This window comes from Tenrec ecaudatus, chromosome 16 (assembly GCF_050624435.1).
Source record: "Tenrec ecaudatus isolate mTenEca1 chromosome 16, mTenEca1.hap1, whole genome shotgun sequence".
In the NCBI taxonomy this organism is placed as follows: Eukaryota; Metazoa; Chordata; class Mammalia; order Afrosoricida; family Tenrecidae; genus Tenrec; species Tenrec ecaudatus.
Genome location: NC_134545.1, coordinates 112,240,979 through 112,258,640, shown reverse-complemented (window position 1 = coordinate 112,258,640; position 17,662 = coordinate 112,240,979). Strand labels below are relative to the sequence as shown.

The 17,662-nt window shown below is 56.6% G+C and overlaps 1 protein-coding gene across 1 annotated transcript in view; it reads right to left on the bottom strand.

Moving 5' to 3' along the window:
• Positions 1-17,662, bottom strand: part of INPP5A (inositol polyphosphate-5-phosphatase A) — a 122,013-nt gene that overhangs the window by 49,647 nt on the left and 54,704 nt on the right. Inside the window, exons 3-4 of the mRNA XM_075533881.1 lie at positions 16,131-16,231; positions 12,162-12,249 (exon numbers count right to left, since the gene is read on the bottom strand). Of these exons, the coding sequence (XP_075389996.1) occupies positions 12,162-12,249; positions 16,131-16,231 (189 nt within the window). The remainder of the gene's footprint in view (positions 1-12,161; positions 12,250-16,130; positions 16,232-17,662) is intronic.

Here is a 17,662-nt window from a genome sequence, read left to right as displayed (position 1 = left end):
ACCTGATGGGAGCCCCAGGTGTGTGCTCTAGGGCCAGGTTGGAGGTGAGCACAGCTCTGCTGGGGAGCATGTGGGGGGTGTCCTCCTTCAGCAGCTCGCACACCCAGTGTGCATGCCACTCGGTCAGCGTGAGGGAACGCCTGGGTGAGGCTGGCCTGTGCGTGCGTGTGCTTGGGCAGAGCCCCGTCTCTGCGGGAGACGGCGGCAGCGGCGGGCAGCTGCAGAGCGGAAAGCACCCACCATGGGAGCCTGAGGCTCACGGCAAGTCAACCATCACCACTTTTATGTTCACTGCTTCAGTGATTTTCTGTCAAAAAATGCTAACGAGCATGAAAGTCCTTAAGAGCTTTACAATTTCTCAGTGTGTTCACCAATACGTTTTGTGCGGGGTATTTGCTTGCTGCCCGGTGTGACACCCACTCCATCTCGCCTGTCCCGCCTGATGGATAGGCCTGCCTCGAGCACACGTGGCTCTGGCGGGTGGAGAGGGCGCTCAGAGACCACGCCGAGGGCTGCGTGTACACACACACACACACACACACGCACGCACATACCAGTGCCCAGGTCAGCCTCTGAGGTCGCGTCTGCCTCACACACAGGTCAGGGCCCCCAGGCACAGGCTGGCCAGATTGTGAATCGATGCGGCAGGAGAGCAGACCCACCCATTCCTGCCAGGCGAGGCAGGTTCGGGGCAGTGTCACCCTTGCATAGCAGAGGGACAGGGTCACTCCTGACACAGCTGCTGCTCTGGCCTCTACATCTGTGAGAGTGCCCAGGCCGTGGGCAAGGCATCTTGCCCTCTCCAGCACCCTCGAGGCAACCTCCTGAGCCTGGCGCAGAGGGCTCCAGGGACGGAGCCTGTCACCCACCCGTCAAGATGGCCACAGTCTCACACAGCCACAGGGTACGGCAGTCACACAGTGGTCCCACTGTTAGCTGGAACACCAGCCTGGGAAGCTTCCAGAAGCGATCCCTGTCACAGACAGGCCCCGGTCAGGGGTGTAGGGACTGCTAGATCTGAGACATCTAGCTGGCTGTCACCAGCTGGGACACCAGCGTTGCAGGTACCAGGAAGGCATGGTCTCGGGACTGGGGGATGGATGTGGAGCCCGCTCAGCCCAGAGCAGGAGTCCCCAGCATGGAGAGGCACACAGGATAAGCACGAGCCCCAGCAGGATGACTGGGCAGGGAGCCTCCCACTGGCAGCAGCAGGCAGAGGTGGCACTGCAGGCTCACAGCCCACCTGCAGAAGGCTGGTCAGGTACAAATGGCAAGGCAGGGGACTGAGGCTAGCTAAGGCCACTCTTACTGACTGAAACTAGCACGTCGACTGGAGGGTGTCTTTCCGCTTGGCACTGGTCATTCCCTCTCCTCTCAAGTGCCCTGGAAACGGCTGGTATGTCCTGTGAGACCAGGCTGTGCACAGCTATGGGCCCAGGCATCGGGTACAGAGCTTGCAGGGCAGCAGCTGGTCTCAGAGGGTCCGCATCCATCACTCTGGTGACAGCTTCCAGGCTGTTTCCACAGGACTGGGCATTTTTTACACCTTATTGATGCACAGCTGAAGTATTTAATTAGGTAAGCTCTGGCATGTGTAGGCGTACATGCAATCAAGGTAACGAACAGATCCATCACCCCAGTCCCCTTGCTTGTACCCCTTTATCACCCCTCCAAGCTGGAAAACATGCCTGCTTTCTGTCCCTGCACTCTGAAGAGCATCACATAACTGAAATCACACAGAACACGCCCTTCTTGTGTGTGTGTGTGTGTGTGTGTGTGTGTGTCCAGCTTCTTCTCCCTCAAAGAAGGGCTTCAACAGTCGCCCACCAGTTGCATGAGCTCTGGTTCCTTCTTTCACTGCTCAGGGATACTTAGTTGCTTCTCCTGCCCTTTATGGGGGTGGATACCCAGGTGGTTTGTCATTCTCATTTCCAACGTAAATACTGGGGCGTGGGACGGGTGTGTGTTTGACCTTCCATGAAACGGCTAATGCCTTCTCGAGCAGCCACACGACTTCCATCATGTGGGACTAGAGTCCAGCGCCTTCCCGCAAGCGCAGCACGTGGCACGGTGGGTCCCTTCATTCCAACGGGCTGGGGGCGGGGGGCGCGTCGGTGGGTAACTGGGCACACCTGCATTTCCCAGGCGGCACACGATGCCGAGCAGCTCAGCCTCTCTCACCTGATGAACTGGAGAAGAGCGGACTGTCTTACTGGGCACTGGGTGCTTCATGAGACTCTCGCTGGGTGTTTGCACGCACCTTCTCCCAGGCTGTTCACGACGGCTTCCAAAGGACAAGTGATCAAGTCCCACCACCCCTGTTTTCCGCTGCTGCCCAGACCTGCTGGCCCCACGGGCACAGAGCCGCTCCTGTTTCCTTATGGAAGCTTTCTTGTCTTGGTTTTACATGTAGCTCTCAGGCCCATTTGGTGCGTTTCTAGGATGACCTGAGTGGGGTGTGGCCAGTGGACAAGCCACCATTGGCTGACTGAGCAGCTGTGCATGGAACTGCTCGGGATGTCTGTCCACTATCCATGGCGGCTTGCTCTCTCTAGAGCAGGGGTCCTCAAACTTTTTAAACAGGGGGCCAGTTCACTGTCCCTCAGACCTGTTGGAGGGCCGGACTATAGTTTAATAAAAAAACTATCAACAAATTCCTATGCACACTGCACATGCCTTATTTTGAAGTTAAAAACAAATGGGGCAAAAACACCCGGCAGGCCGGATAAATGTCCTCAGTGGGCCGCATGTGGCCCGTGGGCCATAGTTTGAGGACCCCTGCTCTAGAGTCTCCAGCCTGTGGTTCTCTGCCACTGCTCAAAGCGTCCTTTGTAAGCAGGCAGTGTGTGTCCTGTGTCCCTCTTCCACCCGTTTCTCCTCGTCTGTTCCCAATGGGAAGGGAGACAGTGAATGCAGCACCCCGGCCCTGCACCGAACCCACTTGAGCAGGAGCCTGCTGCCTCAGGAGACTGGCCTCCTCTCTCAGGGGTCTTCCCTGCACAGGGAGGCCGTTGCCCAGGCGCTCGCAGCGGGCGTGGCCGGTCTCGAGGGCGTGGCCTCAGGCCCTGCTTTGATGCCTGTGAATGTCAGAGTCAGCTTGCCGGTGTCTACTGAAAGCACCTGCTCAGGCGTGAGGGAGAAACGGCATCGTCATACGGAGTCTTCCGGCCAGGGACCCGGCACAGCCGGCATTGACTGCAACTGGCTCTCATTTTTCTCGGCGTCAACAGAGGTTTGTCTTGACGCTCTGGTGGTGTCATGGTTATGAGCTGGGCTGCGATCCCCAAGGTCAGCAGTTCAAAACCATGAGCCAGGTTCGAAGGAGAAAGGTAGGGCTTTCTACTCCTGTAAAGGGCTCCTGTCTTGGAAACTCACAGCTCCAGGTCTACCCTGTCCTGTTGGCTCACTATGAGTCAGCAACAGCTCGATGGCAGTGAGTTTGACTTTTGGTTTGCAGGTATCTCATCATTCTAAATTTAAATTATGAAATTATTAAAATTTTAAGTTTTGAATAGAATCATCTAAAAGTTGACCATTTACAAGCCATCAATAATGAAGATTTTGAAGATTAGCAAGTCCATTCTAGCTTTCCCCACAAGCACACACTGGGCTTCCTCCGAGGGAGCAGGGCCCGTGATTGCCAGTGCCGTCCCATAGCTGGCTCAAGCCACTTCTCACTGCACCAGCTGGGGCGGGCAGTGGGGATGCGGGCTGGAGATGGCGAGAGTCTCACAAGCTCCATTCCCATCTTGAGCATGCCTCCCTGGTTTACCTGCCTGGCACACCCACTCTGGACCCGAAGCCCACTCTCTGCGACTCCCAGGGAGCAGGCTCCGCCATCTGGGTCTCGGGAGGAGCTGGTATCCAGAAAAGGGGAGCAAGCCAGAGGATCCCCCACGTGTTCACTTTCACGAGAGCTCGAGCTGCACCTCTGAGCCTTACAACCTGACACAACCTACCGGGGGCTCCCCAGGACATCTCATCCCCAAGTTCGAGTGGTTCCGACACCAGGTGCTGAGGAAAGTGGTTACACCTCCCACCCCGACTGCCCATCCAGACCCACCCATCACCTGCGGCACAGGTGCACACACCACCTCCAACTCCTGCCAGGCTTCCTGGACATCACCCACCAGAGAGAGGCCAATCCTCCCGGGAAGTGTCCTTGACTTTTGTTTTTAAAAGGTTGGTCTCGGGAATCACAGTTCTGCAAAGCTAGCTAGAAAAGTACGCCTCCTCAGCCCTCAGCCTCCCACTCCCAGGGGCAAGGCCTGTCCTTAATCATTCTCTGGGGTTTGCCTCTGTCCACTCACGTTTTTAGTTTCTTCTTGATTCTTTGGTTTCTAACATTAACTATTGATTTTCATGCCGTGAAAGATGAGGATTTCATTCCCTCACTGTCTCTCTGCCCTTCGTTCACGCTACACACCCACACACCCACCCGCCCCCGCCCTCGAAACCTAATCACACACATTCTCACTCAAACGAGCATCCCTTCTGACGTCACTCTAACCATTTTCTACATGATGATTGTTTTCCCTCTTCTGAATGTCTGGCTCTCCCAGAAATCACGGCTGCCTTGGTTGTTCACATCACTGATGTCTCTCTGTCACAGTCACTCATACCACCTGCAAATCTTCTCTCAGTGTGAGGCCACACTCAGCTCTCCGTCAGCCGCACCTTCCTGAAGGTTTCCTCAGTGTCGCCAGCTCCACCCTGAGGAGTCGCCCCGCCTGTCACAGGGTTCTCACGCTGGGTAGGCGCACATCAGTGGGCACTGGCTGCTGAGAAGCTGTCAGGTTAACCATGACCTGACACCATTACAGGCGGAGACACACCACGTGGACCCACTGACACCGGCTGGGACCACGTGTGCTTCCCCGACACAAGCCAAGAGCCTTCTCTGGAGCTGGAAGTGACGCCACCTCTGCTGAGAGGCTGACTGCACCACTCCAGCCTCCGCCTGGGCCCCCCTGTCCCCATCAGCCATGGGTCGAGGCTCCTGGGCACTGTCGGCTGCTCCCTCTCGTTACTCCCACTTCCTGCAGCAGGCTCTGCATGGAGGAGCATCCCAACAGCATCCCTGGGCCATGGGGCAGGCTCCACCACTGCCACATGGGAAGTTTCAGAGCCCTCTGCTACAGACCAGCAGAAAAGGCATTTTGGGGGTAGCCAGCAGCCCTGACAGCCCCATTTCTGCTGCTACCCTCCAGTGTGGGCTCAGCACACCCACACAGGGTATACTCAGGGTCCTCTCCTGGTGCCTGTAGCACCTCAGGTGGGTACGAAGCTCCTGGATGCTCAGGAGACTCACCTGTCTGCCTGAACCACAGTGGTGCCAAGTGGGGGTGGGGGGCAGGGAGAGGTTGCCAAGGGGCTGTATCAGAGCTGCTGCTGCAGGGCGGGGCCCACCGTGCCTTGGACACAGGGCTGATGGCTCCCCTAGGCTGTCTGCATCCATCTCATTCCTCCCAGCAGGTAAAAACACCTGTCTTTCCTGAAAGACCTCACAACAGCTTTACCAGCCAAGCAGCTTGGGCTGGGCCTGGCCAGCAGGCCCTGCAGGAGAGGCACTGCCTGCCCAGACGTCAACGGGTCCTCCGCTCTTCCGGCTGGCACAGCTGCCATGCAGACATGCCTGTGGACAGCCCAGCTCTGGAGCAGCTCAGGAGTGAATGTACAGCCTCGGCGAAGCGGACCAAGTAGGGCTGCTAGCATTCCGGCCACTGCTGCACCCAGAGGTAGCTTGACTAGCAGCCACCCAGTGGCACGGTCTAGGAACAGGAGGGCAGTCCAAGTTCAGTACAGGGTCAGCAGGCATGCTATGGTTCAGGAGAGCACTCAGTGGCTCTGCCTGAAGGCAGCAAGCACACAGACCGCTCACTAGCAGGTACACCATGGGATTGGTATGCAGTCAGCATGAGGTCAGCAGGTGCATAGCAGGGTCAGTTTGGGCCAGCAAGTGGCCAGTATGGGTACAGTGGGGTCATCTCAGGTCAGCATGGGTACAGGGGGGTCAGCCCAGGTCAGCATGGGTGCAGTGGGGTCAGCCCAGGTCAGCATGGGTACAGGGGGTCAGTCCAGGTCAGCATGGGTACAGGAGGGTCAGCCCAGGTCAGTATGGGTACAGGGGGGTCAGTCCAAGTCAGCATGGGTACAAGGGGGTCAGTCTAGGTCAGCATGGGTACAGGGGGGTCAGTCCAGGTCAGCATGGGTACAGGGGGGTCAGTCCAAGTCAGCATGGGTACAGGGGGGTCAGTCTAGGTCAGCATGGGTACAGTGGGCTCAGTCCAGGTCAGCATGGGTACAGTGGGTAAGTCCAGGGTTCGCAGGCGCATGGCAGGTCGGCCCACCATCCAGAAGACAGCTGGGGGCAGTGCCTCCAGGGCTGTGAGAGCCAGCATAGAACCCGTGACTGTCCTTGACACCTATGACATAACCCTGAACCTCTGAATTCCCCCACAGCCAGCTCAGTGTCTCACAGCCACCTCCCATCCCTGACTGCAGGGACCAGGAAAAGGTCACAGAAGCCCGAGCTCTGGGACAGGCCACAACTAAAGTCACGTCTTCCTGGGCTGCCTGTTGACCAGTGTGAGCAGCTGCCCTGATCCAGCTTTGGGACCCCTGATCCAGCTTTGGGACGTCCCCTGGAGCCCAGCCACCTACCCTGCACTCTTGAGCTCCTGGGAACTGCTGGCCAGGCTCCCAGGAGTCCATGCAGGCCCACACTGGGTCCTCAGGGTGAACTACTGACGTATACGGGTCTGGGAAGCCATGGCGCCGATGCTGGCCCGTGGCCACCTCCTTAGCATGCACGGACGTGTGGCAATTAGCCTCTGGCGATGTGTTCCCACCATCTGATGAGCCAGTGTCAGCCTGACTGCTACGAGAATTAAGAGTCAACCCTAAATGCAGAAAAAAGGATGACGGAAGTCTTACGTAACGCGGCCCACCGCTCTTGGAGTCGGAAATCAATCGATTGATGAGCAAGTGGATTAGCAGCACCTCATCAGCCGACGAAGAAATTTGCCCCAACATTGGGATTTAATGCGCAGCACCAAATTCCAGCACTTTTAGGAAGTAAATAATGAAAAATCAATTCAAAGGAAAAACAGATCAAGAACCCTGGGCTCTGGCGTGTCGACACATTTATTGCCGACCGCCATTCCTTGGCTGACCCGAAAACTTCGGGGTGTTTATTTACTCTCAACACCTTCCCGGGATCAATATTTTTAATTTGGATCCCAGTTATTATTTTTCACATCACAGCGGCGGGCGCAGAGCAAAGTGGCTCATATTTTAGTGCTAAAAAGATCGATATGACAGCTTCGCCTTCCCTGCTGCCCGCCGCACACCACGCGTCCCGCGGGAGGCAGGTGCTGGGGGCTCGGCAGGTCATTACCCGCCGCCCGGCCGACAGCCGTGATTTAGCTGGCCGTAGAGGGACCGCTGCCCTCAGAAAACCAATCTTGCTGCTCTCACTTCATCAGACTGTCGCGCCCACTGGAGGGTGTGGGACGGCAGGGCGGCCAGCGGCTTCCAGAGCTGAGAAGCCCCTCTCACAAATGTGTCTGCCCTTCCTCTCCGGCCGGGGTCAAAAGCACCTTGGAACCCCATTCGTTTCCCAGGCACCCAAAAAATCTTCTTTAGGAGAGAAGGGGGAGCCAGACCCAGTCCCCACTGCACGGGGTGGGGTGGGGGAGCAAGGCAAGGGCTCCTGGGAAGCATGGGCCCGGGAGAAGCCACCAGGGACAGCAGTGCTCTGTGTCCCATGAGGCCACCACCTAGGCAAGAGTGGGTGTGCGGGCAGTGGCCACAGTGAAGGGCAAGCCAGGTGCAGGTGTAGCGGCAGGGTCTGGGAGCCCGGGCAACCCGCTCTGCCCCAGGCCTAGTGCCAGTGGAGGAGCCAGCAGCCCCCGTGGGCCCCAGCCTGCTACTAAGTAGGGTTTGGTAAAAGTCATTTCTGCAGCTGTCACCAACTCATGTCACATGCCCAGTTATTCACACCACTTTCAGGCCAATTGGGTCACCTGACATCTCCCAGCCCGTGGACGCCCGAGAGACATCTGCAAGTGGTTGGTCCAGATGCCTGACTTGTCCGCACTCAGGTGGCCAACAGGTGAGGTGGCCCAGAGCTGCACCTCACTAGCCACTGGTCACCAGCCTCTGCGCCTCCCTCCCCACCCATCCAGCTCCTAGACATGGGTGCCCATCATCCTCACAGCCTGGCGCGGTGATGCCATGGAGCCATGGCTTAGTCCTAGCCTGAGACGTTGTCACCACCCACCAAGAAAAGGCCTGGAGTTGCCTGTCGGCCTCCACAGCCTGCTGCCACTCCCGTCCCACTGGGGACTCCCCGGCTCGCCCCCCGCCCCGCACAAGGCAGGCTGGCCTCAGCTTTGTCACAAGCGGGCCCTCCCTTGTCCTGGTGGGCTTCCCACCCCACCTGTCGCTCCCTCGGCCCCTCGGCCCCACCTCCTTCATCCTCCTTAGGTGAGCATGCTACCTGGCACTTTCCCTACCAGGGACACAAGTCTTCAGAAGAGAGAATGACCAAATGAGCCCCAGCCCCTTGTCAAGAGGGCACTGGACAGCGCCTTGCCCTTGGGGCGGGGTGCACATACTCAAGGTCCAGGGCACAATGGACACCTACTCTGCCTCATCCAGCTCCCTGACCAACAGCCTTGACCATGGGCCCTGCACAGCCAGAGCTGCAGGAGGGGCAGGCTCAGCCCCCGTGACCGAATAGGACAGAGAGCCAGGCACTGTCCAGGGGACATCAGTAGGTCTGAGACCGGCCACCAGAGTTCCAGTCAGAATCCACCATATGGTTGTGAGGTTGGTTTTGATCCAACTCAGAGCGCAGCGGCGGCGCCACCTGCTGGCCGGAGCAGGTGCCGGCCCGGAGTTCACGCCCTGCCCACGCAGCACATCCCTGCAAGCGCGTCCTGCGTCCCGGGTTCAGCGTCCTTCTGGGAACAGGCCCCTGTGTTCTGATCCCTATTAATGCCCATGACAGCATTTATGTACAAGATAAATTCATTTCAATTTCCTTGTTCAATTAATGGCCTATTATTCGAACCAGGCCCGGCTGAAAATATTGCTCCAACACCATTAATCTTTAAAAATTAAATTCTCCTCCCTCTGACAGCCAGAGGCCACAGGCTGGCGGTGGGGTGGGGGTGGGGAAGAGTGGCCACTGGCTGAGTGTGCAGCGGCCACCCCCCAGGACACACATGATCTTTTTCGGCAGGTGAGGGTGTGGCTGAGGAGGGGACTGTGCTGGCTCGGCTGCCAACTACCAAAGGGAGCAGGTGGATGTTGGGGGTACTCTTGCAGGGAGCAGATACGAGGAATAGTCCCGATGTGGGGGTAGGGAGACATGGGGAGCAGGCAGGATATTGGCGAGGAGCCAGAGGTGGGGGCAGTATTCTGGGAGCAGCCTCAGAGGGAGCAGTAGATGTGTCTGTCTGTGGGGGGTGGGGGCGGGCAGCAAGTTCTATTTTGTGTTATCCTGTTTTGCAGACTTAGGCATTCAAGGCTAGAACTGTCCTCTGAAACTATGCGACGGACACGTCGCAGGTTTTAAAGGTTTGTTTGGCTCTTCCTTTTCATCTCAGAGCAACCTCTGTCTCGGGCGCCATGTAGAAATCTGTTGGCTTCCACATACTTGGTGTGCACTCGTTCCTCCCACTTTTACTCTGATCCAATCATTTCGTGACTGGAGCGCACATTGTGTCCAACTCCGCTCTCTTACACAGGTCGACGCTGGTTCTGAAGCATGTACTTGATGTGTGCTGGTGAACGGTTCCACGTGAACAACCCCAGGCCGGGAAGGGGTCACTGGACTCCATCGGGAGAGGGGCCACCTTGGAATTCACACTGCACTGCCCTCAGGGGGCCGGCCTTACTGAGGCTGCTCAGGCCGTGCAAAAAGGCCCCCTTATGTCAGGAAAGGTCTAGCAACAGCCCCTTCCCCTCCACTGGGAATGGGAAGTGACTATGACAGCCGGTCTGCACTCTCTCCGTGAGAGGCTGCTTCCACCCTCATCAGGCGCCTTATCCTGAGGCACCTTTTCTCTAGCCAGCCATTTGAACGACTGTTCTAGGTGGAAGGTTCTAGAAATGTCCGCCAGGCCATGCTGGCTGATAGTGTTCTGTCATGCAACACAACCAATTCAGGAGCGGTGCTGTTGCCTCCTACTGGTAGGGCTGCCCTCGCCCGCCCGCCTGTTTCCCCTTCTGCGTTTGCGTGGGCCAAGCTTTGACTTCACGTCTTGAAGAATGGCCATCCTAGACACTATGAAATAGGCTTCTTTTCAAACAAAGAAAGCCTGCTCCGAGTCAACCTTGTGAAGGGTGGTATGGCTCCTCCCACATTGGCTCCTCCTCAAGTCTCCCGTGTGTCTCTCTGTTGAGAGGGGATGGTAAAGACCTGAGGGACACACAGTGCCCTGGACGGCTCTATGAGGAAGAACTGTCCTGAGGCCCTCATGGCTGGGAGAAAAGGGGGACAACGAGCACACTGATTGAGGTAGGCTGAATGGGAACTGCTTATGGTTCGTCTTCAGCGCTCTGCTGACAAAGTGCTTGGAGTCTTAGGATGCTTTTGTTTATATTTATTCTGCAGTAATTGAATCTGTGGGGTTATACTTTTTTTAGCGAGTTTGGGAAAACTGCAGTCCTTATTTCTTCTCATCTTTGTTTGCCCCACCCACTTCCCATGCTCTCTGGGGGTTCAGTTCCACGCCTGGGGGAGCATTAATGTGGCATCACAGGCTAGTGATGCTCTCCCTACTGGTTTCAGTCAGCCGTCCTGTATTTCGCTCCAAATAGTCTCAGGTGCTCAGCCTTCAAATTCAATATGCTTTCCTCTGCAACACTAATCACAACACACATGGTCTTTGTTTGGGTACGGCATGTCCGTCTGTGTAAGTCTAGGTGGGGATGACCAAAAGGCTAGGCCACCACACAGCAGTGTAGTGAGAGAACGCAGCAGAGGAAGGGGTGAAGGTGGAGGTAGAAGGGTGGCCAGGAGAGAGGGTCAGCATGCTGGAGAACAGGAAGGGGTCCCAGGAAAGAAGAGAATTTGACCACTGCAATGGTGGGTGACCCCGGCCCGACAGCACCTGAGTCTCCCTGAGGGAACACTGGAGGTGAGGCTGTCCCTAAAACTGGATGTAGGATGACGGAATGAGGGTCTGCAGTGGGTGCTGGGGGTTCAGAGAAGTTACTCAAGAGGCCAGGGGCGAAAATGAGCCAAGTTCGCTCTAGGAGACTGTGACTGATTGTGCATGTGAGACAGAGCAGGAGAAAGGTTACTGAACAGACACGCACCGAAATGAAGCTCACTGCCATCGAGTCAACCCTGACTCCTAGTCACCCTGCAAGGCAGCATAGGGCTGCGCCTGTAGGGTTCCGAGGGGAACAGAAAGTCACAGGAACGCAAAGTCCTACATACAGACCGCCGTAACACTGGTCGGATGCTTCCTTAAGTTGACAAGCTCAGCATCGCAGCTCCTGCCAGGCAGGCCAAATTCACTCCTGCCACACACTGGCCAATGAGAACGTGGCCCAACGCTGCACACATCCACCACATGCCAGGAACATGCTGGGGACACAGTCCACCAGGCACCTGTAAGGGATGTCTTGTGCTGTGGAGAAGCCAGATCTGGAACAGCACCTGTCCATACCAAGGGAGTGGGCTCCAGTGCCCCCCTAAACATGGGGCTAGCCTAGAGACATTATTCCCTGAGCTACAACTGGCTCCCCAGAGCCTGCACCCACTCCCTCTCTGAAAAGACACCCCACCCTCCTGGCCAGGGACACCCCCTCACAGGCCTGGCCACCCAGCAGAGTGGGGACTGTGTGGAGGGATGGGCCCTTCCCAGCTCCCAGAGCTGCCTGCCCCCTGCCCCTGCTCCGGGCTCCCCTGCAGCCTCCCGCCCACCTGTGCCACACCACGGCTGTGGGGCCCTTCCCCGGAATTCCACCTGCCCAGACGCCCACTACGCCAGAGCCACAGCGCGTGGGGCGTCTCAGCCCAGGCTCTGCGGGCGCGCGGGCGCTGGGCGAGCACGCGCACGTGGGGCAGGCGCATCCGCACGCAGACGCGCGCACGTGCTGAGGCGGGCGCGCGGAGCTCGTGGGCAGCGAGGGCTCACCGTGAAGTGCTCCTGGGATTTGTAGTTCTCGTCCAGGTAGACGCGGGCCCTGTTGTACTCCTTCATGGCGTCGCTGGACAGCAGCTCCCTGCGGGGAGAGAGCGAGGCCGTGAGATGGCAGGTCGTGGGGCGAGCGCGCCCGGGCGGTCACCTTGATGGGGTCACCTTAACCTTGCCGGCATCAGGCCGCGGGGGGCGGGGGTTGCCCTGCTTCTGAAGCCGCCGCCTGCCCCGCCTGCCTGCCAGCCTCCAGAGTGGGCCGTGCTGCCCCTGCCTCCAGCGGCGGGGGAGCGGGAGCTGGGGCAGAGGTGACCGGGCGCGGGCTGGCCAGCCGGCATCACACCCACCAGGAAAGCATTGTGGAAGGGCAGGGGGCTGAGGTGACACTGACCATTGTGTGCCCCACACTCGACTCAATCTCCACCCACTCCCCACTCGCCCCTACTTGGGGCGCTTGCAGGTTACTTAGGGTGTTCAGCCACCAGGCCCCCACACGGCTCTCCCAAGTCAGCTTCCTGAGGCCTTCTAGGAGGCTTGGGCCACGCTGGCCTCGACTCGGAGGAGTGGACGCTTCTAGGGCCAAGTCCCTGGGTTCTCCAGCTTACTCCCAAAGGGCTTCCTGAACGCTGGCTGGCACGGGGCTAGACTCCAAGGGCAGCCACGGGCTCCTGCCTTCCCCCTGGGGTCAGGAGGCTAGTTGGGTTTCACTACTGAAAACCACCTGTCTAAAGTTCTTCCCTTTTTGCATTTAAAAAAGGAAGTATTTCTGTATCTAAAGTCTGCAGCAGGGGCCGGCACACTGCGGGTCCTGCATGTGGTTCTGAAGTGAAATTGAAAATGAAAATAAAATGACCAAAGCTTCATTGAAAGGATAGTATTCAGGTAAAGCTGATTTCATTTGCTTATAAAAATATGCTTAAGGCTCTCAAATAATTTTTTAATTGTTGTGAAGGACAGGATTGGCTCTTCCATTGCAAAAGTTTGCTGATCTCTAGTCTAGAGGGTAATATGATAAACCCCATATGCCCAAGAGCCACCTTTAATAAATCTTAACATTATTTGATTTTGCTTTTTCAGAGACGTAAAACATTACAGAATCAGGGACACTCGAATACGCCCGCTCTGGTGCCACCCACCCCCTTTCCTCCCTGGAAGAAGTCGCTGCTCTGGCTTTGCTTAGCGAATGTATAAACATACAGAAAACACAAAGGAAACTTCTGGAACTTAGACACACAGTCCCTGAAATACGAAAGGCACTGGGTGGGTGGGCTCAGGAGCCGATTAAAACGTGCAAATGGAGAGCGCAGTGACTTGAACCCACAGCCACAGAGACCATCCAAACCAGAGACCAAGAAAAGGGGTCTGAGAACACGGGGGGCCGAGGCAGGTCGGTGGGCAGCACCCGGGACCCCTCCCCCTGGACACCCAGAGAAAGGAAAGGCAAAAGCAGCTCAAAATGCTCTCAACCTGATGAAAACTATAAACCACAGAGCGAAAGAGAGCCAAGAACCACACGCAGAATCAACAAATCAAAAATATCAAACTAGAGCACAACATAATCAAATAGCTGCAAGCCAGCTAGAGACAAAATCGAGCAGTCAGAAGGGGAAAAAGGGCTCATTATAAACAGGAAAATTAAGATGACAATAATGGCTGAATCCTCGTTGGGAACAATGTAATGCAGAACACAGCGAACAATATCCTCAAAGTGCGACAAGAAAACAACGGACAAGCTGGAACTCTGTTTCCAACAAAATGCCTTTCAAAGAGGAAGACAAAAGAATACTGTTTTCAGACAAACAAAGGCTGAGATAATTCATCAGCAACAGACTTGCGCTACTAGAAACGTTGAAGACACTCTGCAGGGTGAAGGAAAGGGGCGCCACAGGGGGGCCTGCATGGACACAAAGGGAGGGAAAGCAGCAAATAAACTGATGGAAAGAAATAACATTTTGTCCACATTTCAATGCCTTTAAAAGCTAACAGACTGGCGAAGAAGGTGGGGGGAGAGTTTACAGATTGTTCCACGTGAGAATAACCATGTATGTTCGGTAGGGGGCCGTGGTGGGGCAGTGGGGTAAGCACTGAGCCACGAAGCAGAAGGTCAGTGGCTTGAGGAGCCCAGTAACTCCACAAGTGAAGGGTGGAAAGGAAACGCCAAGACGTCTGCGGCACGCATTGCCCCATGGCCCTCCAGGGTGGCTGTGAGCGGGAAGACTCGGCAAGCATGCCCGCTGAGCATGCTCCAACTCAGGGACCCGTGCGGATCAGAGCAAGCCGGGGCTCTGAGATTCGGGGTCTGAACTGTAGGAGCAGGTGGCTAGGACCAAGTTGCTCTGAGACTCCTCGGGGGTACATGGACCTCCAGCCTTCTGGTCAGCAGCTGGGCACTCTAACAATTAACAGCGGTGCGGTGAGCGTGCCCTGCTATCAGGCTAAGCAGAAGGAGCCGAGGGGCTTGGAAAGCATGCCGGGAAGGGGCATTCCTGACAGTGCTGACCGGATTTGCTCTCGGAGTCTGACTGACTGCAGGACGAGGTCTATTTGTCTCTGTAACCTGCATCCTGGCATCTTTCCAGATGCAGTTTCACTTTCCACTTTGTCTGTAGGGCCCTTCGAGAACAAAGAGAAGCCCTGGTGATGCGGGTCAAGCGCTGGGCTGCGAACCGAGAGCCTGGCACCTGGAGCCCATCTGCTGCTCCTTGGGCAATAGCTGAGGCCCTCTGCTTCTGTAAAGACCCACAGCCTCGGCGACCCGACGGGACAGTTCTGTGTCCGAATGGACTTGGCGGCGGCGGGTTTTATGAGCAGGTTTTTAACTTTATCATCAGTGGATACTAAGAGCAGTGGTCTCCACCTTCCTGACGCCGCGACCCTTTCATACAGTTCCTCATGTGGTCACCCCCTCCCCCGACCATAAAATTACTTTCGTTGCTAATTCATAACTGTAATTTTGCTACTGTTAAGAATCAGGCCACTGCTGTGAAAGGGTCATTTGACCCCTAAAGAGGTTGCGGCCCACAGGTTGAGAACTGCTGGTTTAGAGGTTGCACACGTGCATCTCTGTAAAGAAATTTCTATCTATCCCAAAGGTGTTTTTTCTCCTTAAATTTTTCTTCTTGAAACTTTAATTTGCCTTTTGCTTTCACACAATGGTGCAGAGCAAGCTCACTCCACGTGGTGTGAAGGGACTATATGGACAGAGCATAGGACACTCACGGGCCCCGGACATGCTAACTTCCCCAGCTCCCGACTACACGCATGGGTCTAAGTGCTCTGTTGGGAAGCATACCTCCACCCCCAAGACAGGCCTCACCACAAGTATCCCATTCAGAAAGTCCAGCGGCTGCTCTGTGCTCCAGGAGACCGAGGAGGCGGCTCTGCAGAAGGAACTGAGGTCTGGGCCAGAGAAGATGCCTCAGTAGCACACTCCAGCCTCAGGACACCAATGCTGCCTGCATGGCACCCACTAGAGCCCTAGCACTGAGTCTGGCTCAGGATGCCATGACACCCACCAGAGCCCTAGCACTGAGTCTGGATCAGGATGCACATTAGCACTAGAGACCAGTGCCCGCCTTCTGGAGGCCTTGGCACCAGGTCCTTCCCATGCGGGATTAGTGAGCACCTGCCCCCAAGGAATGAAAGGGAGTACGTGTGGACGATGAAAAGTTGCTCAGGAGCATTGGCCTCCATAGGTTGCTGCATCCACCCTCTCACTGCTACAGAACGGCCATCGGCCCCCACCCTCCGCAATGTCCAAGATGTGGCAATGGCCCTGCCTCCCACTTGTGAGCAGAAACACACTACCTTCAGGTGCAGAAGGCTGTATAAGTTGCTCCAAATGGCTGCAGCTGTATAAGTTGGGGCCCCAAGTCCCTTTCCTATCTATTGTGGGGCACAGGTGATGCTGGTGACACCAGGCAGGTGCAGGAAGTGCACTGGACAGCCCCACCCCACACACACACTTACTTGACAAACTTGTCCACGTGCGACATGGAGGCCTCATAGTTCTTCCCTCCAAACTCCTGGCAGTGCAGGGCCAGGAAGTGGGGCTTGTGGGTGTGCACGACCTGGGAAGAAGCAGACGCAAGTCAGGGGGGCGCTCCTTCAAGACCCACAGCTGCAGGCAGCACTGCCTCCAGCCACCCGAGCCGGGGGCAGCCCCGGAAGAAGGGAGGGAAAGGGGCTAGCAGGGCCCCACACCAAATCCCGGTCACCCACCACGCTCACTCTCCCAGCAGCAGCCAAGTGCCCAGGTGCCTCCGTTGCCTGTCCCAGGAGGCTCCTGGCCTTCCTCAGTAATCTCAGTGTTTCCTCAGCAGAACCGAGGTGGGCATCTGAATGCGCCTTGCAGTGCTTTAGAAGGAAGGCCCAGGGATGGCTCTCTCGGAGGACAGCCAAGAAACCCTGTGCTAAGTGAGGGCTCAGCCAGAATGCAGTGAGTTGTTTCTTCCTTCTCGCTATGAAACGTAACCTGCGCAGTGCAGACCTTGCGGTAAGCCTGAAGAACAGTCTGCCCAGCTCCCACAGGGGAGGATGGCCAGTGACCACTCGGGCGCGCCCTTCCACAGGGCATGGCCACAGGAGTCTGTGGGTGTGCACGTGTCTGTATGTGGCTGTATATGTGTTCGGGTTTGCAAGTGTGTCTGTTATGGGTACACATGAACGTGTGCACGGATGTGTGAATGTGAGTGTGTGTACATGCACAATACTTGTAGCAATGAAAGGCTGCCTTCCATCAATGCGTGTGAGGCATGCCGTGAGCATGGTCCCTGCATTATCTCACATAGCCCCCCAAACAGACCTACAACCAGGCATTCCCCCATGCCCCTTCCTGTGCGGAGGAGGCGCCAACCATGCTGAGGCACAATGTGTCCCCTTCCCTCGGGACACCAAAGCACCTCAGCCAGAGGAGGAGCATGTCTGGGGGCCTGCACTCTAGCCCTGGTCAGCCGCCGCGTGGGGCCAGGTCCCACTTCCCACATACTTAGTGGGTACCTGAGTCTCTTCCTAAACCCTTATTACTGAAACGGGGCCACTGGCCTTAGTCCCTGCAAGACCACACACCTGGAACCTGCCCGCTCCAACCAGTATCTGCACCCCACGCTGGCCCAACAAGTCCCACGCACCCTCTCTCTCAGCATCTCAGCGCGCAGGTCGCCCGAATGCCACAAAATGGTGTTCCCTGCACGTAAACGAGGGGAGCAGAAACCGAACTTCAACAGAGAAGACTCACGTTCCCTTTGAAAATGAAGTTATTAAAACAACAAGATCTTATCAGGAAGTTTCAGGAGACAAGCTGTTAAGGAAAAAATCCCAGTACTGAGTGGCAGGTATTGATGTCACCGATCCTCCACGCCTACAAGTCAACCACACTCCACGCCCCACAGGGAGTCTCCCTGTCCCCAAGAGGCGGCAGTGAGAGCATCACAGATCTACGGGCCCCTGCTGGCAGGCACCGAAGGCACAATGAGCCCTCCGGGAGTTTGTGATGGTGAAGC